Source organism: Denticeps clupeoides, chromosome 4, assembly GCF_900700375.1.
Source record: "Denticeps clupeoides chromosome 4, fDenClu1.1, whole genome shotgun sequence".
In the NCBI taxonomy this organism is placed as follows: Eukaryota; Metazoa; Chordata; class Actinopteri; order Clupeiformes; family Denticipitidae; genus Denticeps; species Denticeps clupeoides.
In genome coordinates, this window is record NC_041710.1 from 16,258,731 (window position 1) to 16,286,616 (window position 27,886).

The window sequence follows — 27,886 nt, forward strand, 5'->3', positions numbered from 1 at the left end:
GATACTCACTTGTTTTTCCAGGCAGGGATGACTGAAAGGGGAGTGGGAGCCTTGACAGGTACTTAACAACAATCAAAAACAGTTGTAAACAGCGCAGATCCTTGGACTCCTTCAGGGAATGAGTGAATGTTGGGAACACGCCTCTATCAGACTTTCCAGTGGGTGACCTGTTGCTTTCCCCCGAGGGAACAGAAACTAAAAAAAAAATGCATGAAATGATTTAGAACACACTTTGATTAAAACATTCTGCTTATATGATGAACAACGGACACACGGATGAATGAAGTGCACTCGCAGACCCCTGAAAGTGATGAATGGGGTAACGGGTGGCTGATAAACTGATGGCAGATGGGCTGCAGGCTGTTGGACACGGTTTAAGTGTTGATTAATGGTTGCTGATCATTCTGGGCTGCACAGTTAATGCACAGTAAACGTATTTACAGTTCTAAGACAATGTAGGTGGTGTGGTTGTCCATTAATTAAACCGGAAGGCATGTATATCTAATTTCTGTAGGCAGTCAGTTGCCCGTAGGTGTCCAGAAGTGCAGTATTAAGATGTGTAAGTGTGAATGTGTGATGTGTTTTGCCCAAATGCAGACAAGTCCAGGTTAATGACTGACTGTAATGCATTTGCCTAGCTGAATGGGCAAATGCAATGTTTGTATGGGCAGTTCAGCAGGTGGGTAGGCACTGGTGTCTAAATTGCCTTTTTTATGAGTTTCCACACAGCAGAAGTATGTATCATTGAGGACCTTAACCTCAGGAAATGCTTTCATTGTGAACCAAAATTAAATGCAGAACTTTCCATAATTGTTTTCCATGTACACTTATTAAAGGTTTAGATTTGTGGTATTGTGGTTAGAATGTGATATTGAAAGGGTGCTCCCTTTCTGATCAAAAATATCCTTACATGCAATGGCTAGATGAAAAACACATGCACATTTATTTGTATTTAACTTTCCTAGCTTTACTTCTCACCAGTCATTTTCCAAACCCTTATTGCTGTGGGTAATTTTTGGTTTATAATGGACTATCGAATGGAAAATATTCTCCTCCAAATTGTCTGGGGAAGAATTTGATGCATTCTTGAGGTTTGCTTCAAATTAGCTGAAATAATATAGTTCCTATAATATAGGTGTTTACAGAAAAAGAAAAAAAAACAACGTGATATAAAATCTGCACAACTTTTGTTTGCCTGCCCAAGACTTTTTACTCGGACATACTTCTCTGAATGTCTCTCAACTTTCCAGATGCGACACATGCAGTGGGTGCACTTTTCAATTAATCAACAATCAGATAAAATTGTACAGATAATAGTGTAACCTACTAGCCACATATAACCACAAACAATGCAGGTGGTTCAGTAAAAGACCATTTATTTTCCCCTGTCATTACTAAAAATTCTCCTGTCTTGTCTAGTGATCAATTGCATATGTGAGTGAACAGATAAAAAATTGAAATTAGATTTGGGCTTTGTCAAAAGACATGTTTGCATGACAAACATGAATGTAATGTAATTAAAGTCCAATAATAGAATTTGTAGTGAATATGATGGCTTCATTATCTGATCCTCTGTGAAGCACAACAGTAATCACTGAAGAAATCTGCTCCCTTTATGAAACCTAATCTCAACACTTACTCCTGTATTTCAGCTGCAAGCTGAATGGGTCAGGACCCATTGGTGCGCAATTGGTGACACTGTCCCCCATATCCACTGGAGCAGTGACTCAGAATCACAAAGGCTGCAAAAGGTCCTGTTACAGACTTTTTAGCTGTTTTTTCTGTGGTTGTTTCACCTCAAGACCCCGGGTTGCGCTCTGAGGTGACTGAAACGTTCCACAGCCAAGAGTCAACACTCCTCAGCAGAAAACTCCCAGGAAACAGGGAGCTGCATAGCACTCGCTCGTGTGGGGTGTCGCTGGATGCTTTTGTGCTGCTTTCAGCATTTGGAGGGTTCACAGAGCAAAGGATCTCACGCTTCCAGTGTGTCTCTCCACCCCAGCCTATTGTGCGGTTGGGTAGACTGAAGGATGAGAGGGGAGCGGGGAAAAGGGAATATGTTTTTTACAGTCTTTGCTGTAGTTGCGCCCACTTCCTCTCTGGTAACAGCTGTCAAAACGTTGCTGGATTACAGCGCACCGCAGAGTTACGGCTCGTATTAGAGCCTGGCACAGGGCAGGAAGTTAGGAGGGGTTCAGCCGTGCAGCCGACGTTTGGGCAACTCGGTTCCTTGGGGTCATGTAATCAAGGGCATCGTGTTCGGCTCATTTTAATGCGCCTTAATCTTCCGGCACATGTTGGGCGTAAGGCCGCATCCCGCTCCGCATCAGTTACTGAAATTGATATGTTGCAATCTGCGCTGTGCTCTCAAGATTAGACCTGATGGTTCTTCATCCAGATTAGCCAGCCTTTGTGCGGTGAAGATATGGGGATGACCATCAACCCCTCACCCCCGTAGTTCTTACAACATCAGCTGGGGGACTTGAGTTTGCTGACAGAGTCATGCAAACTAAATCCTGGGGATTTCAGGCATGGATGTGACGATACTGTTAGATTGTGTTGTCAATAGGAAGTTATTACAAAAACATTCCATAATAAGAGCAGTCAGGCAAAGCCCATCTGATGAGTGAATTGCCTTATTAGCTGTGACACAACATGCGGCAATACTGCCAGATACCTGATATTTAATCAAATAACAAATGGAAGCAGTGTGGGGATTACTGGTATCTGGATTGGAGGCTGCTTCAGCGGCTGCTGCTCGTGCTCCTGACAGCCAGTGGAAAATTCACTCTGCTCTGAAGGAAGAAATAAACCCTCAAGGACTTCTGTTCCTCTGCTGAATGGATGGACATCATTATTTGTTTCCTTTAGTGTTCTGATGATTGTGATAAAGACACCTAGTCAGGATGGCCAAGTGGTCTAAGGCACTGCGTTCAGGTTTCTCCAGGAGGCATGGGTTCGAATCCCACTTCTGACAGATAATCTGGTTTGGGGGCAGTGGTTGGCTTAGCAGGTAAGGACGCAGCCCCGTAATGAGAAGGTTTCCACTGAGCAAGGTATCATCCCCACACACTGCTCCCCTTCTCTTTTTAAGACATTACGCCAGAATCTGCCTAGGTTTCAGTTGAGCTGGGATCGCACTATGGGACTTACATAATATCAGAAACATCCTGGGAATGTACGAAATAGCAACATTTTGAAAATATTGCCCCAGGTCAGTACACATACAATGACTTGTGTACAATATTAGAAAAATAAAGTCACATGCAATAGTAATATAATAAACATTATTTTTTTAATATGTCCTGTGTTTGAAAATCCCAAATTTACTCACAACCCATTTGTGAAAGTGTGGAGAAAGATAAACATATTAAATTGTGGCTGCAATGAAAAGTCAGACTGAGCAGAATGAATGAAGAATGCCGCATCAGAAGATACTTTAAAAATTCATTTTTTATTTTCAGATTTCCTTGCCTTTGTTATACAAAGATGTTAAATAACTTAAATACATTCTTACCAGTCATTCATGATCAGTTTATACCTACAAGCTATACACATGAGGTAGAGGAAAATAATTTAGGTTCCCATAAGACATGAAAAAGTGGACATGGACAACCTCCTGTTGGTTTTCTCAAGTGACAACAAGCGCCTCCTTCAACGCCCAACACAAACTCTCTGTGTGTTCTCCCTCCCCCACAACGCATCTGGACTGTTTCACGGCAGGTTCTCCGAGTCCAATTTCAGGTCACATTTTATCTGGTCAATATTCTCAGCATTGGACCAATATGTTTATCAGAAAAAACAGATGTCTGGGGATGAATGCCAAAAACAGTTCTCAGAATGATTGACACAGACAGATAGTCGACTCCTTCAGAGTGGAAGCAAATCTGTTCAGGGGAAGTCATTATGTAGTTTTCAGAACCTACTGCAGTTTATTCTGCTCTTTGGTGGAGAGAAGGATATACGTAATGAGTTTGTGTTGCGCATTGGTGTTTTTGTGAGATATTTTCTCAGGGTTCATTTCAATTTTCAATTTTCACCAAATGCCTTTAAAATTCCCCCTTCTGAAATAAGCCCCCCAATGTCTTTCAAAAATTTCTGTTGAGTGAAGCCACACACTGCCTCTACTGAAGCCTCCACCCCAAACACCCCATACAGATTGAATGAAATCCATAGTAAAAAATAAAAGATTATAAAATCAGTTTTGACTTTACAAAATGTACATTGAACACATGCTCTTAATATATTTATTAAAATAATTTATCTTTGTTTTTATTTTTTATTTTTTCTACAAAATAGATTTTTATACATGATCTACTTAATAAAATGTAAAAGGACCCGAAGGTGGAAAGGAATCAGAATACAGTCTGGGTCAATGATATTAAAAAAAAAAGAACTGCTATCTTGTGCCGTCCTTAGTCATTATATTTGAAATATATTTTTTGTATATTTTGGACATATAACACACTGTGCATACATGAATATATAATCTCTGGCTAGAGTTATTTATCATTGAGTAATCTGCCTCTGTTGAGCACTACAGTTCGGGATGGTTGAGCATCCATCACCGTATGTACATGCACCGAATGTTTCTTTTTTCTTTTTTTGCACGCTACTCCGTTGTGGGTAGTAAGCGTGCCTCATGAGGCCCTGCACGTAGCTATTATGGTTTCCATGTAGCGTGCAGAGTCCTATGTATACATTTCCAGCTGCGCTTTAATTGGCATGCCTCTTCATCGCAAAATGTTTGGAATTCGGCTCGTTGCGACAAGTGCCTGGGACGAAGGGCTGTCCTCAGACGGGCCTTGTCCTTTGTATCCTGTATCAGCCTCAGTTTAAGCAAAAAAAAATTCAAAAGCCGAAATGGGGACGCATTCAGACACTCTTACCTACGAGGAACGGAAGCCACCAGTCTTTCCCAACCAGATACTCTAAGGCTGGGCCGTACTTACAGAGCACCTCACACCTTTCAGATGAACGTGGCTCAATTAGCCCCGCCCTTCACTCTACAACCTGCATCGCGCCCTACATTTACTGCCAAACTGCCTGTGAGAGTTGAGCATGTGCCTCACCTTTGTCTTCATACCACAGGAACATAAACCTCAGCTATTTACAATGAACAAAAATGCATTTTTAATTCGTCACATGTATTCATAAATATAGGGATTCTTTTTAAATACTTAAAGGGAAAGCTTCAGTGCGTGAATGCTGCCATTTTACAAAACTGGGTTCTCGCTCAGTAGTTCATTCACACTCACCAAAAACTATGCTTAAGGCCTTATATAATACAATTATATACCTTATGTTATTGTCTTATGTTAATATATTTACATTTTTCATTTATATTTCACTAAAACTATGACTACACTTTAGACCGACAGTCGTCAATATTACACATTAGATATAAATGTTTAATTGAAATTCCAGTGACCTGAATCCCTAATGGAATTGTTAAAGGATAAGTCAGACCTGTTAAAACCCTGATTTATGCCTCACAATAGACACTGATGGTTGGTTTTGGTTTTGTCTTTCATAGTTCATAGTACATTTAATAATAAGAAATATTTTGCAGAATTAAAACAAATATCGTGCAGAAGCTATTACAGGTCACCACCGACACCAGGGCGTGGCGCTGGGATTTCATCGCTTTCTCGCGTGTTTTTAAATGTCCGGTTAAGCATAGTGGTTTTTGTTGTTCCCTGAACAACATTCTACTGAGTTCATTCAAGGTCGACAGTCACGTCAAATCAGCGGGTTATAAAAGGATTTATAAAGTTATTTTCCATTCCTCTTACAGGAATAGTCCAAAAATATCCATAAATTACATCCACAGAAAAAGGGACAGATGTGCTGCTTTCCAAAGGGCCTTGTCAATGTGATAAAAAAAACACACAAATAAAAAGCTATTTGTGCAGTTAGTGGTTATTTGACATAATTTGGATAAGTGGTGTGAATACTATAATTATAATACAATTTTCATTTATTTACATACATACACTTGGACAGTGTGTGGGTGAGAGCAAGTTGTGTCACCTTGTCACTTTACTGTTACCCTTTCCCTAACCAATGAACACACACACACACAGTCACTCACCGATACATACATACAAACACACACTAAGGATATACACACATGGCTGTCATGGGCGTTGCACTGGCTCCATGTATGTAGCATTATCTTGCTTGGCCTTCATGTTATTGCTCAATGAATTATGCTGTGAAGCTGGGATTAGAGTTTGGCAGCAGGGGCCTTTAGTCAGACAGTCTAGACAGGGTCCCGGGGTCAATTAAAAGTAGAATCCCTCCAAAGTGCTTACATCTCCTGTTGGCTTACTGTCCCGTGAACCCATCCGTCTCAGGACGGGAGTCGTCGCACTCACGCATGCAGTCTGACACTCGCTCACACTAATGCTCGTCTTGGCCCTCTTCACTCTCTCTTGCGCGCCCCGCGACTAACCTTTGCACGTGTACACCTCCTCTCTCTGGGTGCACTGTTTGCACTCTACATAGCAGCACCAGCGCACCTGGCACTGGCAGGGGCGTGTCACCACCCGGCTCTGTGTATTGTGTCCGCGGCCACAGCAGATGGCGTCGCAGTTCTTGTCCTTGTAGCACTTGCGGGCGGACGTGCCGGGAGAGTACTTGCTCGAGCGGCAGAAGTTGGGCGAGTCTTCTATGTGGATCAGGTCCACGGTGCGTGGTATCTGGTCTTTGGACCCCAGGGTTCCATGGGCCTGGAGCAGCGGCAGGTTGGGGTGGTGCTGCTGCTGCTGCTGCTGCTGCTGCAGATGCTGCTGGCCGCGGCTCTGGCCGATGTCCCCCTCACCAGTGGCATCGTTGCTGGAACTGCCGACCTTCAGCGAGGTCTCGTAGAGCAGCTTCAGCTGATTCCCGATCGTGTGGAACGGGGAGAGCTGTCGCCAGCACGTCTGCACTGTGCAGGAGCCCGACACGCCGTGGCATTTACAGGTGGTCTCCACGCCTGCTTTGATCACCTGAGCAGAATGGGGGCAGAGCAGTCAGTCATCTGACATCAAAGGGACACTAAACAGCACCGAGATCATCCTCAGTCACTGCACATCATACAGGCTATGGCCTTTTATTAAAAATGAACAGGTAATCATGGCTGTGTTTAATATATAATATTATTATATTCATTATAACATCAAAGGGACCACCAACCCAAAACAAACAACTGGATTAACATATAATCACCTCAACACATAATCATATCATTTACTAGAAAATATTTGATTTTACAAGACTGAAGTGCACAATGCACACCAGATCCCTTCACATAAAGAGGAAATAAGAGGTGAAAGGTTTCAGAGTGACAGGAGCAAGGGGATATTACAGAGCTACAGAACACAGATACTTTTGCATTTAAATCAATGATGGGTATTAAGCACGAGTGCAGTGCGCCGTTTCTCTTGGAGCACTCCTGGAATAGAGGATCTATTGAGACAGCAATGAGAACAAACAGAGACGAGACATTCCTGGATGTGTGAGAGGAAGTGCTGGAGGGGGAGGTCCATCTGTGCCAGTTTCTAGTAATATAGTTTCTCTGTAATACAGTATGAAGCAGAGCAGGGTCTAATATTTGCATTCATTAATTGTCGGTTGTCAATGGTTGACAACTGACTTATTGTTTTAATGCCCACAGTAACAAGCATCTTCGGTCTTATGACCCACATGACCACATTTCTCTTATATACTTTTATGTCTATATATTCATCTGTTTTGAACAGCATTCAAAAACCATGAGGTCATGTGAGGTAATGAATTATAAACTGACGTGTCAATCATTATGGTAACTGTGAAAATGAAGGTCAATATCTTATTATAATAAATAAGCTTCACATCCTGAGTGAAAGTGAGCAACATGGACATTACGGATAGTACTGAATGTTATTGAACGTTGCAAAATGGGTCAATTCAAAAGGCTCACATCCGCCATGCTGGTAGCAGAGCTAAATGTGGGGAGTCAGCTTTAAAAACGGAGAATGCCCATTCGTGCACATTCCAAACCTTGCTCTCCATGTGGGATTTCAGCCTCAGATTTAGCCTCTGGATTTGGAGAGGTGAAGTCAAGAGGAAGATGGAGGACCAGGTCCATGGAGAGACATCTGTGTCTAGTAATAGTTTATATTCCTACTAAACCAAAATCTGAATAAATGCGGGGTGTGCCAGAACTGCAGTTTGCCTTGGCTGTGTGCTGAAGACCTTTCTCTAGTCTTTTTGATTTCACTCTTTAAAAAATTACTTCCAAGCTGCACCCTGCCTCCTGTCTCCCTGTCTCAACAAAAACAACAGAGAACGTACGCCTGGGACCAGCTCTGGCCCCGGCCAATCGCCTTGGAAAGGGAAGCTGACCCTTGATTGATGATCACTTTCAAAATTACTGAATTAAACGGTCAATTTGGGTGATTTAAGCCGGACCTTTTAAGTGATTGTTAAGGAATTTATGATCATATTTGTTTAACAAGCCCAGTCAAAAATTATGCCTCCATGTGAATTATCTGAACCACTGGAATGGCTTTAAAATATGCCATCATTGTTATTCTCTCACGGCCATGTCAGGTAACACTTTTAAATGGCCGGTTATTTTTTCAATGAGCTTTAAATGTTCCCTCATTTGTTGTTTGTGGAAAGTAATCCCTGATTTGTTGGTTGAATGCTGTCAGAAGCAGTGGCTAAAATATACTGTGTGAATCTGACATTTTTGTTCCTTTACTGTTTTCAGCATTTGTCAGTAAAGCCTCAACACACCAAAATGACCAGAATGTACCAAGCTACGACAGGCAATCAGGATCTTATTTGTATGCATCACCAAATTACGCTATATGTCCTGCATGGGGTCAGTGCTCTAAAGGTGATTTGAAAGTTACAGACAGCAAGCGAAACAAAAAAAAAACAGAGCAGAAAATCATTCCCTGCGGCGGATTCTGCCTAATGGGCCGTGAAGTAACAATAAGGACACTCAGACCTCCCGTACCTTCATGCCAACATTAGTGTTGTGCATGTCCACTCGGGCACGTAGGTCCTTGTTGGACTTCTTGCCCAGGAAGTCCTTGACAAACTTGTTGCTGTACTTGAGGTTGTCCCCGCAGCCACCCCACTGCCAGGCCTCGCGATTCTCCAGGTCGGGGGCTTCGTCACAGGTGCAGCGCTCCATGCGGCCGGCGCTGCATGCCTTGGCCATGGCATGGGTCAGGCCAGCAGAGGATATGGCATACAAGAAAGATGTCTCCTTGAAACCTGGGAATCAGGAAAGCAGAACGTTTTCATATTGAACATTGTATAAACTCAAAACGAAATGTCCATGAAGTAGCAATAAACTCTTAATGAATAGATCATTAACCTCTTTTCAAAATGTTGGCTCGGTAGCGCCCCTCAAGGGTGCAGTTCCACCTCTCGAAGCGGAACTGGTACTGGCATTCCAGTGCACTCATACTGATGGCCTCCATGAGGGTCTCAGCCACACCCGGGTCACGCCGACACATCCTGCGCTGCTTTTTCTCCAGCTTGAGTCGGTCACACAGTTTGTAGTGGGCTTTGCCCACCCTTTCCTCTGGTTGTGAGCTCAGTGGCAGGATAGACAAGGGCTCATTACCCGTCAGCCTAAGTAGAATGGACACAGCAGAAGTAAATAAACTGTACACTAAATCATTTCAATTCACCTTTAAAAATGTAGATAAAAATGTATGTAGATACGTCACTTCAGTATGACCAAAAGTTTTTCCTGAGTGTCAGGGCACATTATTCTCCTGAAACAGGCCTCTGCAATAGAACTTAGTTAGCAACAACGTTTAGGTAGAGAGTTCATACGGTCATTAAAAGCCTGCAAAAATTTTACAGGACAAAATTTTGGAATAAGTTATGGCAAAGTCCCTGAAATCTGATTGACTGTAAAAAAATGCGCAGATAACTTGGCGGACATAGTGTGGTGAAAATCGGAAATTCATTTTTTTGCTAGTGGCCATGCATGATAATTTGTAGCAAAATTTTACAATCGGCATTTGGCTTCACTTGGCTAAGCATAAAGGATGGCTGAGGAACCACAGACGTGCCAAATGTTGTCTGTGCAGTAAAACCTTTAACATATCGAACATGAGAGAGGCAGCGTTAACTAGCCATGCCAAGGGGGCTAAACACCAGGCTACTGTAGCTCCAACCCTACACCAACCCTCCAACCTGACACCTGCTCTCAGCTGTAGTACCCTCACATCCACCTTCAAACAAGGGACCGTTTCAGACGCTGTGGCCAGTAACAAAGCACTAACATCAGAGGTACTGTGGGCACTAAAGGTGGCACTATTACAAGTCGCATGAAGACAAAAGCCAGATAGCTGCTAGATTTGTGTGCGGTGAATGCAAGTGCTTATATTTGTGTACTTTTGTACTGGCTACTGTGCCTGAAATATTGAAACAAAGATTGTATGTATTGTTTGTTGAAACTTTGAACCACTATTTACCGACTAAACTGTTAAAAAATAAAAATATTTATTTTATATGGAGCTGATAATAATAATTTAGGATAATATGACATATTTGTGATAATTCAAACTTGCACAGAAATTTCTGAGGACATGTGATAATGGAAATATGGAAATTTGTCTTAGAATCATTGAAATTCTCTAGTAAAAATGTGTAAGAACCCTCTAGGTAACTTGTATGTGTCAAAGTAACATCCTAAGGTTTTCAAGCAGAACACTGCCAGGTGCATCATACCAGATAAAGTGCAGATGCACTTTATCACAAAGTCCATCCTGGAGCCATCCACAGGTTGCAAAAGAAATCATGGCACACTTACTGGTCCCCAAACCCAACAAACTTTCATGCACCTTTCTTTTAGAACATTTTTTTCTACAGTCTGATCTACAGGAACTCTCCTACTACATTAGACATGGGACAGCCTGTGATACCAAATGTATGAATGAGTCTTGGCCACCAATAACCAACCATTCCTTGCTTCGAACACTATTGGTAGGTCATGCCTTCTGCAGAGTCTGAACACCCAACAAGAGTTCATCCAGCAGTCATCACAATTCTGACTTGGTCATAATGTAATGTATATATCCTGACAAACACTGCATGGTTCCTGTTATAGCAGAAATGTAATGGCCAATCACTACTACCCAAAATTGAATTTTCTAAAATTAAATCTGAATCATTTAAAGTGGTACCACTAAAAGGGACATTTTCCCATATAGTTACCCCAGTGTAATGCAATACTGATACTGCTCACCCATACTGCATGTATATTCTCATCTGGCTTGGAACGTCAACAAGTATCAGGACTAGACTTTTTTTCTATTGGGAAACCAAGTACCATGCAGTAAAATGCTATGAGCAAATAAATATAGTAGTATGACCTTTTTATTACAAGATTAATTACAAGATTAAAGTACGCATTGTTTTGTAGCATGTTATGTCATCATATTTCGGCAGCTATGAATCAAAGTATACTGTCCATTGGGTGCATGGAAACATAGATGCAAATCATGCCATGGCGGGGTGAAATAGACGTAAGTTTTAATAAATGAAACAGAAAACATCATGACAGCTGGAAACATACAAATAAAGAAGCAGAAAATACCATAGCAAATAAAACAATGTTAATGCAGGACAAGTGAGTGAGGGAGAAAACCAACTGTCATGATCCGGTCCGGCAGGGGTTACTCCGGATCCAGAGTTCACACCGGAGTTTCATGTTCGTCCTGTGTAATGTTCCCTGATTGTTATCACCTGTGTATCATTGTATAAAACCATCCTGTTCGTGTCTGTTCGCCGTCAGGTCATTGTTTGGTGATGTTCCCTTGCCGTGTGTATTATGTATTAAACCCCTGTCCTGTGACGCCGTGCGTATGCGTCCTCCTTCCTCGCCATGTCCAGCCATCGTGACACCAACATATAAAGGGTTCAATGAGCAGAAAGTGGGGGTGATTAGAACCCTTGTGAGCATGTCACTGGCACCACCTGGCTAGCCCAGGGCTGCCTTGGCGTCACAAAATGTAGCCACCAAACATTTCATTAGTTAATTTTCAAGGGAGATCTAGCCCCACTCAAGGCACACAACGTGACCTGCAACCCTTCAGAAAATAAAGAAAATTAAACCACAATACACACTTGTCCCACCACATGTGCACGCCTCTCAGGAAATCAAGCAACATTTTACTCCTGCCTAAATACGGGCTGATCAGCAAACAAAAGACAAGGAGCTCTTTAGTTTGCTTATTTTAGGGGCAAGTGTGCATAAAACACACTTGCGGGGTCTGCCACAGTGCTGGTGACGAGCCCATCGGCATTCTGAGGTCACACTGGTGAGAGCCAAGCATTACTTTCACGAAACACACACTGGGACAAGACGGTCAGGCCCTGACCATTCTGGTCACACCAACTAACAATGTTGGCAGTCAAGCTGCTCATTATGTGCAATTTCTGGGTCGCTTTTACACATTCGTAGCAAAACTGCAGAATAAATGGCTTTACAGATCTCGCAAACACGCTGCACATGTTATTACTGCAGAGTTGACGCCTCCAGTCTGCTTTGGTCTACTAATATAGACATTGGCTATTATTATCCATGGCCGGGGTTGCCCTGACAACCTAAATCAACACTGCGTGCATGGTTCCTGCACTATCTGCTCACCTTCCTCTGGGTCACCCAGCTTCAGGTCTGCCTCAGCCTCGCATCTCTGCCAAATTTCCACCATTCAGACCCCTGACTCCTGGGTTTTGGAGGGCTCAGCCTCTCAGCCACGAAACATGAAAAGCTGCCGTTTACTCAGCCACTCAAGCATGTCTTCATAGGTGGGGGCTGCGGTCAGATCTTCAGATTGTGGGTGGCAAGGCTCTTTTTTTCTGGAAAAGTGTGATCTCGCCAAACTATTAGCAGTGTGTGGGGTAGACTTGTCAGAAATTGGGATAGGGTGGCTCACTAATGCTGCCTAATTGCATTCTCAGTCGATTACCACTGGATTTTTCCACATAACGATACAGTTTCTCTCAGCCGTGGATGCTTTAAACCCTTGGGAAATGTGATTGGCTAAAGGCTGCAGTATTTTTGTAAGGTTCGTAATGGTCTTCTGAAAGCACTGCATGTCTATGGATTTGAGCTGCACCCACCAAGTGGTAACCAAAGAATCAGGGAATCCTACAACTGATGATCCAATTATGGCAATAACAGTATCCCCGCCAGCATTATTTCTATTTATTTATCTAATGAGTCTGCCTCAACCCTTACAGTGTTAAAAAAAAAATCACTGCAGTTTAAAAGGACATAATACAACAAAACTCTACCTCTACTCTTGTCTAAGGACAAATATGAGGCAGCAGGGTTTCTCCTGAACCCATGACATCATTCTCTCGCCATGAGCTCAAGCAGAGACTGTAACCTAGGCCATGTAATGAGTAGCCGTGTTCCTGTCAAGTGGCAGAAACCTTTATATGATCCCTGTATCCTTTATGAGAAGCAAGGTGGCAGCTCTGCCAGGAGTAATAAGGTGATTGGGTGTGGACTGCGTCGTGTTCTCAGCTGCCACCAGAGGCTTCAGCGAAGTTCGAAAAGCTCAAGCCGCTGCCACCAGTTTCATTCTGTCAAAGGCGTTTGAGGTAATGGGCCTAAGTAACCCCTGCAGAGGAGTGATGTGAGAAAGCCACACAGGGAGATTTGTCCAGCTCCTCAACGCAGATTTTCTCGAATGCTCAGGCAGTCGTGAAGCTGTGCTGATTTAAGTAATCCCCCCCAGCCTTGGCTTGGGACCAGCACAGAGCCATTGTTAGCTTAGAGGACGTTTAGAAAGTGTTCAGTTCCAGGGCTTTGTAAAAGCAATGAAGGTGCAACAGTCAATAAAACCATAAAAGCGTCAATGCTCCATCATCACTGTGCTTTTTCCATAAAGCCATGATTAATATAGAGTGTGTAAGGGACACATGGAAAAGAATGACAAAAAGTGAAACTTCACCGCTTTTCCAACCCACTATGACAGCTGTGGGTGAATGTTTGAATAGAAACTTGTCCGTTTGTTTGACAGCACTTTAAAATGTGTATATGGAAATATTTATGCTCTCATTTGTTAAAATTATAGGTACTTTATGTAAAGGGCAAATGGCCATAATAAAGCTGGTTATCATTGAGACAAATGGCACCATATACATTCATAAATTGTATATTAAAATAATTCTGTTTTATGGAAAGTAAGAAAGTCTAAGAAAGTGAAGTGATTGTCACTTGTGACACACAGCAGCACAGCACATGGTGCACACAGTGAAATTTGTCCTCTGCATTTAACCCATCACTCTGAGTGAGCAGTGGGCAGCCATGACAGGCGCCTGGGGAGCAGTGTGTGGGGACGGTGCTTTGCTCAGTGGCTTTGCTCAGTTTGCTCACCTTGGCGGATCAGGATTTGAACCGGCAACCTTCTGATTACGGGGCTGCTTCCTTAACCGCTAGGCCACCACTGCCCCAGTTAATAATCAATGATAATTTTTCTCTCTTCTAATGAGAATTTACATTGATAATGTAAATATATCACATCATCACATACTGTAAATCGATAATAAATGGAGAATTACCTACAATCACAACAAAATCTTTTAATTGTTAATGATCAGTCCTGAATAGGACTGATTGCTTTTGATTATATGAATATTGATTGCTCCTGGCCCCAGCACTTTACTACTCCATATTCATTTGGTAGGACATTTAAAGCATATTTTTTACTATAACAACAGATGCTGAAGCTAAACAGGTGAAAACACCACTAAACACCTTCAGACTGATGATACAAGACATACACATTAAAATGTCCAGCACCAGCAGTTTACTGTACCCATAGACACACTTTCAAACCAGTTGGACCAGCGTGTTAAGCCCAGTTATCTGACTGCAGCAGGAGACACTGTGGTTGTGGCTACGCTGCTAGTGAAATGTTTCCTTAGAAAATGGACCCTGTTCCGTTTGAGATGTTTTAAATATTGGACAAAAACAAATAGAAGGCGTGTTTCACTTGACTGTGAGGCCTGCACTGATGAATTCTCAGGCTGCCTCAGCAGCCGTGCTCACGCTCCCGGCCAAGGCAAAAAAGTTTTCATGGAAAATGCCCAGATGAGCATAAAGCAGATGCTTGCGGTCATTCAGAAACAAGACTGGAGAATCACATGTCATTCCTCAAATACATCCTTGTGACGTGGGACTTACTGAAACAAAACAAAAAAAAAGCTCCACGAAGCTGGAGGCTGGCCAGAGACAAAGCGCTCCACTTAATCCCCGGGCTACTGCTCCTGTCTTGCTGTAGGAATATTTTTAGCTTGTTACCAGGAGGGCTTGGGGCACGATTGGATGTGCACAGCTGAAAGTCCCGGGACTCGGGAGAAGCAGCTCTGCTGACACGCATTTCCGCTCACAGACTGCACTGCATCAGCTACTTAACTGCTGTTGCAGATGGGTTTTTATGAGCTCCTCTTGTTTTAACAGAGTTGTACAGTAGATATCAAGTGCATCTCAAAAAAGGTCAATTGTTGTAATTTATTTAAAAAAAGGTAAACCTTCATTGCAAAAGTTAAATCATTTTCTGTTGATGCTGATCAGCTTATCAGAAATCAGAAAAAGCTGAACTACAGCTTCTCAAATTAGTAGAATATTACATATAATCAATCAGTAAAGGATTCACACTTCAAGAATGTCCAACTACTGAAAACTCATTAAGTTAGCATTTGGTAGCACAGAATGATTGAAAGTGTTGAATTAAATTATGAAAACAATCTTGTTCACAATATTCTATAAACTAGATGCAGTAGTCTATATTGTACATGTATAAGGGACTCTGTGTATCTCCCATTACTCTTTGACCCAGCTACAGAGCCTCGCTTCCTTCTCCAGTATTATTTTAGGCTCACACTGCCAAGCGGCTTCCAATATAATCTTTTTCTGTGACTGGTGATGACACTACTGTAGTACTAAGATCACCAAGTGATTTAACAGGTTTGCAAATTACACACCAGGGAGCTTATGCAATGACAAACTTAATGCTGTATAGAGTATGTGCAATCTCTTTGTTATTTGATGTATAGAGTAAATGCAATGACTGGTATTTTTTGTGCAATAGGAGTGGGGGCAGTGTGGAATGGGATGTGGGGTGAATTAACTAAAGAGCGCTGAGAATGCAATGTATTTTTTTGACTGCATACCACAATGATTGGTGCACTAATCTTGCCATCTGATAAGAATATCAGTAACATGTCCTATCTGAATTTAAAGAGTACATAAGAAATCAATCAACTAGAGGAGTCTATTAATCCAACAAAGTATTGCTGTAGAGAATCCTAGTCCAACCTTAGACTAAGTAATGGCTCATCAGTAAAAAAACAATTATATTCTATAATGCTCCACTGCAATTATTTAGTGTGTTACAGGAGAGCCATTCAATGGCAACCCCCCCTTCACACACTCACGCACGGTATGGGTGAAGCATGTTCAGAAAGTGTGGCAGAGATCAGTTCTTCAACGTGTGATGCTGATGTATGCCATAGAGCCATAAGGTGTTTTTTTTCTGTATTGGTCTTCAAATTGTTGGCAAAGTAACTTTACAAAAGTAACAATACCAAAAGCATTCGGTTATCATTGGTCAGGTCTGATCTTTACCACTGTTTGTTCAGCTTGCTTCTTTCCAGTTTGTTCACATTCATGCTCCTTTCAGGCCTCCCCAGAGCTTTAGCGGCCTAATCTTGCCAATTGCTTTGTACCCATCTTTCATTGGCTACCTCAGTTTGCAGCTCGGCCCTTTATTATTATTGTCAACACCTCACATTGCCGTTATACTGACTTCATGTACTTTTGTTCGCATCTGCAAAGGCTGAATGAAAATGCGCCATTACTCACACTGTCAAGCCATAAATTTTTTCTGACAATGGTACTGTTGCATGGTTTGAAACTGCAAACTTTGTCCTATTAACTATGCTGTGACAAATACTGTCACTTCAGATCAGTGTTAACAAATTGCTTCGGTGAGTAATGGGCAAATCTGTGATCTTGACTGTCTGTATAAAATACACTGTACATATAATATTTTGTACTACACTAAACATTAACTACTAATGGTTAATGGAATTGCATTGAACAAATCACTCAACAAGGTAATTTCTTAATGCTAATTCTAATTTCAAATATACTAAGGCACACATGCTTTCTATTGAAAAAGCATTTAAGAAAGATATGAGATATATATCTTTATATATTTGATCTGATAGATATGTAAAAGTATCTGTTTTTGGCCATATCTCTGTAGTTCTTCACAGCTATAGTGAATGGAAAAACATGGAGGTGCTAAGCTAGCATATGACAAATGACTAGGTGATGACTTGACCTGTCATGGAATGCCACCTTTTGGCTAGGGTCAAACCCCATGCTTACAAAAATAACTTTTTTCCATGGTGTATTCAACGGGCCACCACGTTAGGGTAAAAAAAATTGCTAATGCTAATGACCTAATCTCAAGGTCCAGTTTGCTTGCATTGAACTTCCTGTTCATGTGTGTGTTCATGTACAGAATTTATTTTACTGTGCAGCATTGCACAGGAAATGGTGAAACATCTCAATGGTGAACTTGAGACCACATGATAGACAATTCAGAGGAACGTATTTTGGCTCTGCATTTTGGGACATATAGTTTACCTTAGAGCAAAACCTCTCCCCAATATATCACATATCTACACCCACTCACAAGCTACTTCTCTCACACACACTAACACACAGCTAATAAGGAGCAGATGTGCACAGAGCAAAAGCCCTTATCCCACTGACAATATGAAGTTCAGCCATTATTTAGTTAAAACAAAAAGAAACAGAGTAGTACTCTCAATAGTTTGACCAAATGAACATCTCTGGCTAACTTCAAAATACCTGTCCACAGACACAACACAAACACACACACATTTTGGCAACTTTTAAGATGGGACTGATTTGCAGATTTTGCAAAGACTCGGACAAGTGTTTGACAAGCGAGCCCTGTACTGCGCCAATTCCAGTACTCCTTAAACAACAGGTGCTAGCTCTATGCTGATATGTGGAGTAAGTGTGTGTGTGTGTGTGTGTGTGTGTGTGTGTGTATGGGGGTGCAGTACAGGGCTCCCAATGTGGGGATTGGTGTGTTTCGCTACCTTAAAGTCAACACCTCCGACAGTAAACCCGGCTGAGGGAGCCCTGGGCCACAAGTGGGACTCTCTCCCAACCCGTCTGGGCTTGCTGATTGTGTGGTCTGCAGCCTGCCAGGTCAGACTCCCTGGCTGGGCAATTACTCTAAACGAATGCCAATCATTCCCCCCAGCTGTTGACCCCAAACAAAGCCTTTTCTTAGACAAAACCCCCCAGCTGTCTGCCGTGGCAACCCAAAACAAAGTCAGATGTGTGGGGAGGCAGGAATTGCTCGAGTGGGGCCAACAAAGGCCCTGCCTGCTGCTGGCTCGTGTTTCGGGCTCGGCCTCAGCGTGCACAGAATGAACCCACCCCTCCTTGATCAGAAGGTAGCCCCTTCTCCACTTGGCCTCTCTGTCCCTCCCCCGGAACATTCCGAAAGGCCTCGCAATCTGGGGGAAAGGATAACATGAGAATCAATTAGCTGCTATTCTGATCAGCATCTCAGGAACGACCCAATGACAGCCCATTAAAGCAGCACGAGGCCTAGAGGTGCTGACCCTGCCTCCACAACCTGCCCAGACAGGAAGACAGCAGGGAAGAGAGAGTGGGAAAAGGAGATGGGATGGTGTGAAAGAGTGATTCAGACTGTTAGATGGAGAGAGCGAGTTGGCTTTAAAAGACAGGGAAAAACGCCCTTCACTAGAAAGCTGGATGGAGTTCACACCACCGTGTAGTGGAGCAGGCCAGGCAAGAATGTGACTGTGGTATGCTCCCTTAGGCCCAGCCAGCAGACATGGCTGTCTGTTTGTTTTACTACAGAGGTCTTGGCTCACTAGCCAAGGCCTCCCTCTCTATGGGAACAGATCACTAACAGTGTTGGTGCAGCACACCTGACCAGGGCACAGGCACACCGCAAGCTCCAGGGATTTCCAAGTACCAGAATGTAAAATCTAGGGTTTTATGGAACTGCATTTCCATTTGCAGTTCTTAACAGTACTCTTGCCTTGATATGGTAAATTTAAGGATTTACCACCACCAGTGGACACCACCATTGGAGGGACTAAAATCTTGAATTTACTTTTAAAGTTCCCATGACCTTTCACACTTGCTTTGTGAGATTTTTTAACATTAATGTGAGTTCCCCTAGCCTGTCTATGGTCCTGCAGTGGCTAGAAATGGGGATAGATGTAAAGAGTGCTTTGGTAATTCTGCTTCACCATTCAGACAGCGACACCTCAGATGGCCATATCTGGAATTTGGCCCCTTATGACATCATACAGGGAAAGGTTACCTGCCTTTTATCATGCTTTGCCGACGCACAGAATTTTGCACCCCTCCCCAAAAAATAAATCGACCATCCATCGACCATCAACCATCATGGCTTCCAAACATGGGAAGCATTGTTTGGTGATTGGATGTAAAAATGAGCACAAATTTATTTTTTAAGTTCCAGCATGTGAGCCTCTGAAGAACTCCTATAGGCCTCTCTCTACCTCATTAGCATTTAAAACTACAGACACATAAACAGCGTGTCCTGGGGAAATCTCATTGTGGGTCTGGCACCAAGGCTGCATCAAGGTGCAGCCTTTTTGGAAAGACACTTCAGATATAGTATTAGGGGACCACTAAGACCTATATAAAAGTATGTCATGGGGCCTGTAACAGGGCAACATCAAAATAATTAAACACTGTTCCCAATTACACATTGCCATCGATATCTATTCTAAATCATTTTTGATGGTAGTGAACCAGTGTCATATATTCAGTGACAGATACTTCAAAGCATTTATGTAACTCTGGGTAAAAATACTGCCAATAACTATAAATGGAAATGGAATTTATACACTGTAGTACCGGTATCTTTGGTGCATTCATGAAATCTTTGCAACTGAAGAAGAAGAAAAAAACAGTTTTCAAAGTTTAAAAAGCAGAATTCAATAAAAAATGAGTGCATTAAAAGAGAAAGAATCTGAAGAAATTCAGATTCTGAGGTTTGTTTTTTTGTAAGCAATGAACAATTAAGTGATGGGTTTGAGAGAGGTCAATGCAAGAGCGCTAAACAGTCTTCCTCGCAGCCAGGTAGAACCTTATTCATAATCTTGAGTCACATGACCATAAAAACACATGTATAAAATATATACTTATCAAATGATTTGGAATTTCTAAATGTTCCTTAAAAAGTGTATTCACCAGGATGGACATAAAATCTCGGTTAGATGTGAAGAAACATCTAGCGTCACCAGAAAACTGACAAAGTACTCCTAAATAGCTTGGAGATGACGACTTGTCTGTTACAGACAAGCTCTTTCATAGCGATGGGGGGAGAGACATGGTCACATGACTTTCAGAGCTGAGTGACACATACAGGATGTGAGTGACCATCATGTCATCTGTGATCTCTCCATCCCTCCAGGCTTAGGGCTTTGAGCAACAAGTTGGTGGGGGCAAGGTCACACTAATGGGACAGGTCATCCATTAAATTCCAGACGCTAAGTGTTGCATGCATGGTCAAGGACAACCTTGAGAGATTCCAGAAATCCTCTCAAATCTCACACATCCTGGTAATTACTGAGAAGGTTTCCACCGTAGTGTTCAGCATTACTGACAATATCACTCCCAAGAACAACAGCAATGAAGAAATATGAACCCTACGGTGTGACCTGAAAATATCACACACAGAAGTGTATTTTTGAGTGCCTGTATGTGTGATTGTGTATGCATGCATGTGGGAAGAGCAGGAGTTGGGCTTGAGGGCTAAGAGGTTTAACTACTGAGTGAGTGAGTGTGTGTGTGTGTGTGTGTGTGTGTGTGTGTGCATGTGGTTGAAAACTCCTGCCATTCTCTCAGGACCGGTCACTGTGTGACTGGCACAGGTTGGGTGCTCAACAGCTTCCACATGACTCCCAGTTCGACCTCACGCCATGGCACAGAGCAGCCCTGTACCAGTGTGGTAACGACCCGGACCAGCACCCGCGCTCCGCTGTGTCAGGTACGAACGGGGCGCCTCGCTCTGCTCTCCCAAAGCCTGCAGGCTTCCAGCGCAAACTTATAGCAGCCTCAACACAATCAAACCAGTTTATTCTTTTCTGCAGGTTTACCAGCCATGTAAAAACTTAAGAGTAGGTGGTTTCAACCAACATTCTGCATTCAACTAAAATGTATGCATTGTGAGAGCTGATCCGAATCTCAAATAATCAAATCAGAGACCTCTGTTTTTCCTTGGCAATAATTATACATAAAAAACCCTAAAGATTACTCTGACCTGGCCACGATAGCTCTGCAGCTCTACATTGGCTGCCGTTGTTTAAAAAAGCACAACTGAGAGAGAGTTGAAATCAGGTGCATGAAGTTCAGTCCAGGCCTATAGTCTACAGCCTTTATAGTGACTTTATGAGTCTCTCTCTTTCACTCTCTCTCTCTCTCTCACCCTCACACAACCTTGCCTTAAATCTCAAAACATCAGAGCTGCATTTTGGGTGGCTGGGAAGAAGTGGTTCCCGGGGTCAGAAGGTTGCCCACTCAAGCTGAGACGTCATGCGTTATTGTTTAAATACCACAATTAAAGCTGAGATCTGTCACCATGTTTCACGTTTTCCCCAAGGTTGGCCTGACAGCGGGGTATGCAATAACAGAGCTGGGAGTAATTAAGGTGTGGCTGATGCATGTTGGAATTTTATGCCCCTGACAACTGATCCTGCCTTGTTTTGTCAGTGTTTAGAACAAGGCAATATCTTACCTACCAGCATTTCTTTCTGGAGCCCTAGAAAAATGACACGTGCCATAGAAGTAGTTTCACAAGATCACAACTAGATAATGAGTTTAGCATAGTGGTGATGTTCACAGAAAGCATGTAGGAGGTGAATGCTATTTTACAGGAAAGTTGTGTCATTTTCATTTGAAGGGATCTGTACACACAATGGAACCTAAAATACATCAGCTATGTATTTGATGTAGACCAGACAATTTGATGTTGTACAGAACAGGCCAAAAGTTTGGACACCTTCTCATTCAATGTGTTTTCTTTATTTTCATGACCATTTACATTGACCATTTACATGAATGAACACATGTGAAGTTATGTACTTCAAAAGATGAATGAGAAGGTGTGTCCAAACTTTTGGCCTGTACTGGATAGGTAAGAGTGACATGGTCCTGACATGGTAAGTCCCTTTGCCCTGTTAACACAGGATCTTCCTTGGCTGCCATTAAGAGGAGACTAATTTGAAGCGTGCAGAATGCATTTGGCCCGTCAGACTTCTAATCTCAGGCCATTCACCAGAGTTCCCACAATTCTGTGGGAGGAAACTGGGCTGTGGCGAGAAATGGAAAACGCAAGACATGGCAATCCCACTAATTAACATTATTTCATCAATCCTTAACCGCCAAAAACTACTACAGTTTTCCTGCTCCCCATCTGTGAAGCAAATCAGTGGGTCTACCTTCAGCTCGTTATGGGTCCCCATATCGCAGCACTATCCACCCATGAAGCATGTGGACGACTGGTAAGCGGCTACGCCCTCTCTTAAAATGCCAGTATTTCCAAACTGCGGTCTCCCCGGCCCCTGACGATACCGGGATCTCAAGTCTTTCGGATGTGAGTGGGCCAAACACATTTTAAAGACATTCCCTGAAGCAATAATAGCATATAATCAGGCTGGCTTACATACGGCCACATTGCACGGCCTTTCACAGTTAGACTGTGTGTGTTACTGCGTGCGCAGAGTAAACAAGCTTCAGTCAATCAGGGGTGTGGTCAAATGTTTTGGAATATGATGAACCCACGCAATTTAAGGCCATTGTTAAAGAGTGTGTGACTGTGATGCAACAGAAATGACAAGTTCACTTTAACAGTTTCGTGTGTTCATAAAACCAAAGTAAACGACATCAAAGTATACATATGCACCAAAACAACAGGATCAAATGTGATGTCCAGTTTAAGTAGACATATATCTCAATTTCTCATTGGTATGCATAAACTACCTACCTCTATCTATCTATCTATCTATTTTATGTACTGTCTACATCAGCACCACTGTTTAGTACATGGTCTTTGCTTTTTTATACATTGGAGGTGTCTATAAACATGTTGTTTGTTTCATTAAAGTATAATAACCTCTCTGTTTTTAATATTTTTTTTCTAGTAGCCCTTGGAATTCTGTATTCAACTGTGATCTGATTCCAGAGTAATTAACCAAAGGGAACTGATGAAAAATTTTGACGCATCTTGAAACTATTTGCTCCTGCACCGTATCCTATGCCTGGTTCATTTGGATAAGGCTGCGCTTGGTGCTCACTTCCCACTCTCCTAGGGTTACATAAAAAGGCCCAGAAAGTGCTGATTGAGGAGCAGGCTGCTCTGGCGGTTGTCACTGCTCCCCCCAGTGGAGGCTGGGTACACTGCAGCCGTGCTCAAAACAGCAAAGGAATATATAGGAAGACCCTGGGAGGTGACAAACCCGCAACAGCAGCAGTGGTTCTAGGCTACATTTGCAAAAAAAAAAAGGGATCATAGAGCTTCACAGACATCTCTGTTGCCAGGGGATACATTATAGGGTGCTGGATGGCGGCTGGGGCGTGAGAGATAACCCTTCGAAGGGCTGCTACAGCTGCAGGATATCCTTGGGAGTTTGGGAAGTCCCTCCATCGCCACCCAGCACGTCGGTCGAGGAGGGTAACAACACTTAAAAAGCTCATAATGAGGCGTTCGCCACCGCCGCCTGCCAGCCAGCCCACGGCAGCTCTACCTCCGCACTAATCACACGTTCATTCTTCTCCAACCGCCCGCCAAACCAGCTTGGACATGAAGCGAGGGGGGTGGGAGCACTTGAGCAACATCTGCGCTGTTTGTGTGGATACTGCGGAGTGTCCTCGGGCGATACTGAGGCTCACCGGGGCCCTGCGCTTAGCAGCGTCTCAACCGCCGGTCCAGGGTCCGGCGAGAGGTTCACGCCGAACCTCATCCCACTGCTTTGCTCGCCGAAAATCCATTTAGACCAAAACACTTAACACATGATTCAATGACTACAGGAGACCGACATGAACGCAGTCTGCTTTACAGCTTTGTGACGTGTAGACCTGCATGGGTGACCCAAGGCCGGCTTCAGCCGGATCTGTACGAACTTGTCAGCACCAGGCACACAAGAATCTCGTCTCAAGAGCCACATATGGCTTCGTTTTTTTGTTTTTTTTTTCTCAACAGAATCTTGCCTCTTCCCGTCACCCCTGGGCTGCCTGAGGTGAGCGCTGAGGCCAGACGAAAGGCAGGCGGTTCCGGGAATATACCTCAATTCCACGCGCTGGCCTGACCCACCCAAGAGCGAAAGGAAGAAAGTCACACACTTGCCATTAAAGACGCTGTGCAGAGGACGGGCACCTGCCACCACACCAACCCCAGGCAGGATGGGGGGAGAGGGTCCGAGCAGGACCCCACCCTCCGACTCGCTGGCTACCGCGCGGGGGAGACTGGGTATGCAATGCCGGCCGGCCCGGACGATGCCTCGTGCTCCCGCAGGATGTTTATTTGTGCGTCGGGCCATCGACGCGCCGGGCTCTCGGGTTTCCCCGCTGTCTCTGGCGCTCGGTGCGAGCCTCGGCTGGGGGGTGGAGATCTTGTCGCTGGAGTGGGCCGCGCCTCAGCTGCGCTTGTCTGGACCTCCGCCGCGCCTCCACCACTGCGCTGAGAGCACCGCAGCCCTGACTCTGCTACCGACACCAGATGTGCCGCCGGGCGCTGTAATGCAAGACACGCCGGCCGGTGCGCTTTTTTTCAAATTCGCCCTGGCTCGTATTCCGGAGTCGCTGTGTGAATGCGACTGAGTCAGTGTATATATATGCAAATGCTGGATGCAGATGAGGTTCAATAGTTTATTGTCACAGCCTGAGAAAACGTGCGTGAGCCTCCCCGAATGATGGAGAACCCGAGAGCTGCAAAAACAATAATGACTGACTGTAGAATAAAAAAAAATGTTCCCTATAATGGGAGGTGGAGCAGTGCAGACACTATTATTACTGTATAATTACTTATATCAGACACTGCGCTGCTTTCTTTTCACATACCAAGCACACACACACACACATATATATATATATATATATATATATATGTACGCCTTTTAAAAGCCTGCTCAATACCCACGATTTCCAGCTATTCACATCTCAGCTTTAATCTCTCAGGTCGCAGGAAAAGCTAATCCCACCCAAGGTATGGCTGTCCGGCCACCAAATTTTACTGATTTCCTCACACCGGAACGACGCGAAACAACGAGACCCAATCCACAGTCCCTGTAGCCCAACAAACCGGTTTACGGCTTCATAATGTTCTACAGGTCCTGGGGGAGCCACTCCCAGATTTGGCCTTTGCAGTAAGCCCTATCCTGAAAACACCTTTCCACACACACACACACACACACACATACACACACACACACACCGCCACACGCACATGTGTGTAGCTGACTGAGCGGCCAGGGGAAGCTGGACTGCAGAGTGTCCGGGACAGAACGAGTGGAGACGTCGGTAGGTTGCCATGAAGGCGGGCGAGAGGATGCCAGCGATGAGCACGACCTCCTCGCTGAGCCACATCTTCCGGACAGTGAATAAAGACACAGATTGCACGCATGCTGGGGAGGTGGGAGTAGATGAAGTCAGGAGTCGCCCAGGTCTGTAATCCTATTCGGGTGCGAGCCTCCACGCCTGTTGAAACAAGTCAGGGTGGCTTTGTGGCAGTAATAAAGCACTAAATTGGCACCCAGCAGAGATCTGGTTTTTATAGGGTACCTACAGAAACCTCTAGCAGCCGGCCAGGCACGGAAAGCCCTCCACCTCCTTCCAGCACCGCAAGAATGCGGGGGCCACGGAGGCGTTGCCCACCATCACTCCACTTTTCCTTCTTTTTTTTTTTTACGGTGGACACTGTAAACTCTTGACGGCGTTCTTTCGCGGCCGTCATTAAAGCCATCGGTGTTGGACGGGGAAAGTCCTGTCGCCGGTTCCGCGCGCCGCCGCGTTTATTGTTAGCAGCTGTGTGCGCGCCCGCGCGCGCGCGTTCGGTCGCGCGCGCGCGCGCGCTCCGTCTCCAGGTCCGTCTCGCGCGCGGCTGTCGGGGACGCAGTCGGAGAACTCACATGACGTCCGGAACGAGACCGACGAGACCTAACGTTCCGGCCGACCCCGGCTCGGTCACGAGTAAGCCCACGCAACTTCATAGCCCTCATAAATCCACAAATGATCCCTCGCGGTGACCCGTCCGTTCATTCCACTAAAGAGCGTTTTTCTAACAGTGACGCGTCCCGGCATCAACCTGTCGCCGCGTCAATTACACCCATTCATCCGGGCGCACTGCGACAGGTTCACTAACGCGACAGGCGGGTGACAAGTGACAGAGAGCACAGCCTACCCGAAATACGCCGCCGCGGGTCCTGGCAGGGTGAAAAGGTGCACTATAACTGTGAACGATAACCATCCCAGGAGTAGGTGTCCATCCAGCATTTTGCAGCGGCTCTGGGGCAGATCATTTCGTTTCTCCTGAGTAGTTGCGTGAGATCCCTTGTTGTGCGGTCGCCACGTTTTATACAGCGCGAGGATGGCGCGCTCCTCCCATCCACGGGCGCGCGCAACAAGGACAGGAGGAGAGAGAGCTGGAGAGAAGGAGGGGGTGATGAGTTCAATCCTCTTTTCTTGGGCTTTTATCCATAGGTTACTTCGGTGGTTTTTACAGCATTTACATTTACAGCATTTATCAGACGCCCTTATCCAGAGCGACTTACAATCCAGTAGTTACAGGGACAGTCCCCCTGGAGACACTCAGGGTTAAGAGTCTTACTCAGGGACACAATGGTAGTAAGTGGGTTTTGAACCTGGGTCTTCTGGTTCATAGACGAGTGCGTTAACCACCAGGCTACTACCTCACCTTGTTTGTCCGTAAACTCTGGAACGTCTTTGCTTTTACCGGTGTGACAGTCCCCCCCGTGTGATAATGTGAAAAATGCACATATTCCTCCACTGCTCATCACTAGATACTGGATATCTGACTGATAATTGACCCGCACTCCTCCCTTTTCTTCGGTGGGTGTCCTGAGGGGCTTTGTTTTGCAGACAAACTCCGGTCAGCTGAGACCAAGTGTCAGTCTGGTATGTTTTGCATACGGAGAGAAGTGTCCCCCGTTGACTCCAGGTCAGTGGCCATTTGTCATTTTTGACGAAGTAAAGCACTGTTCCTGTGGATTTCACATTTTGAAGCATGCAGATAAACTGCATTTGTAGAAATGTACTTTTCAGGCATCCTCCATAACAACAGTACATCAACTCTGGTCCTGCAACCACTTATGAGCTTCTATGTAATGCAAAAATCACCAGCGGGAACGATCTTTAAATTCAACATTTCAAACCTTAAGTTTAGTTGATGCCAAACTAAACCAAAAGGCACACAGTCAAAAGAATTCAGTTTCTCGCCACCATTCATCATCATTGACGGTTAAACATTGTCCAGAAAAGTCAAAGATTTGTGTGTATGTGTTTCATGTGAAGTGCAGTGCCGTAGGCAGAGTTTCTGCACCACTTTAGAGGCTGGGTTGAGCCTTCCTGTTGGTACGAGTTCACGCACAGTTCAAAAGTGGTACCGGAGCAGCTGATCTTTCTTTGGGCTAATATTTCACAAGCGCCAAAGATGAAATGCCTTATTGAGTAGGCAAGATAACTTATTGAGAGCATAAATCATAATTAAAGCATGGCACTGGCAAGGACCTGGAGCTG

General features: G+C 44.1%; 1 protein-coding gene across 2 annotated transcripts; it reads right to left on the reverse strand.

Annotated features, from left to right (window-relative positions):
* Positions 1–3,435: 3,435 nt before the first annotated feature.
* On the reverse strand, positions 3,436–26,699 carry wnt9a (wingless-type MMTV integration site family, member 9A). Of its 2 annotated transcripts, none has more exons than XM_028978461.1 (4): positions 26,532–26,699; positions 9,362–9,621; positions 8,996–9,258; positions 3,436–6,995 (listed from the first exon to the last, which is right to left on the reverse strand). In XM_028978461.1, exons 1-4 carry the CDS (start codon positions 26,621–26,623, stop codon positions 6,453–6,455), a joined length of 1,158 nt encoding a protein of 385 aa, XP_028834294.1. In that variant the 5' UTR covers positions 26,624–26,699; the 3' UTR covers positions 3,436–6,452. The 2 variants fall into 2 exon arrangements, with proteins under 2 accessions (XP_028834294.1, XP_028834295.1); XM_028978462.1 differs by lacking the exon at positions 26,532–26,699 and adding an exon at positions 9,720–11,150.
* Positions 26,700–27,886: the final 1,187 nt, after the last annotated feature.

Excerpts from the sequence above, each read along its gene's own strand:
- wnt9a (XM_028978461.1), bottom strand. The coding sequence starts at position 26,623 with ATGCTGGATGGACACCTACTCCTGGGATGGTTATCGTTCACAGTTATA. Across the intron at positions 9,622-26,531 it reads CCCGCGGCGGCGTATTTCGG|GCTGACGGGTAATGAGCCCT; the intron begins GTAGGCTGTGCT and ends CATTCTACTTAG. Across the intron at positions 9,259-9,361 it reads AGCCAACATTTTGAAAAGAG|GTTTCAAGGAGACATCTTTC; the intron begins GTTAATGATCTA and ends CCTGATTCCCAG.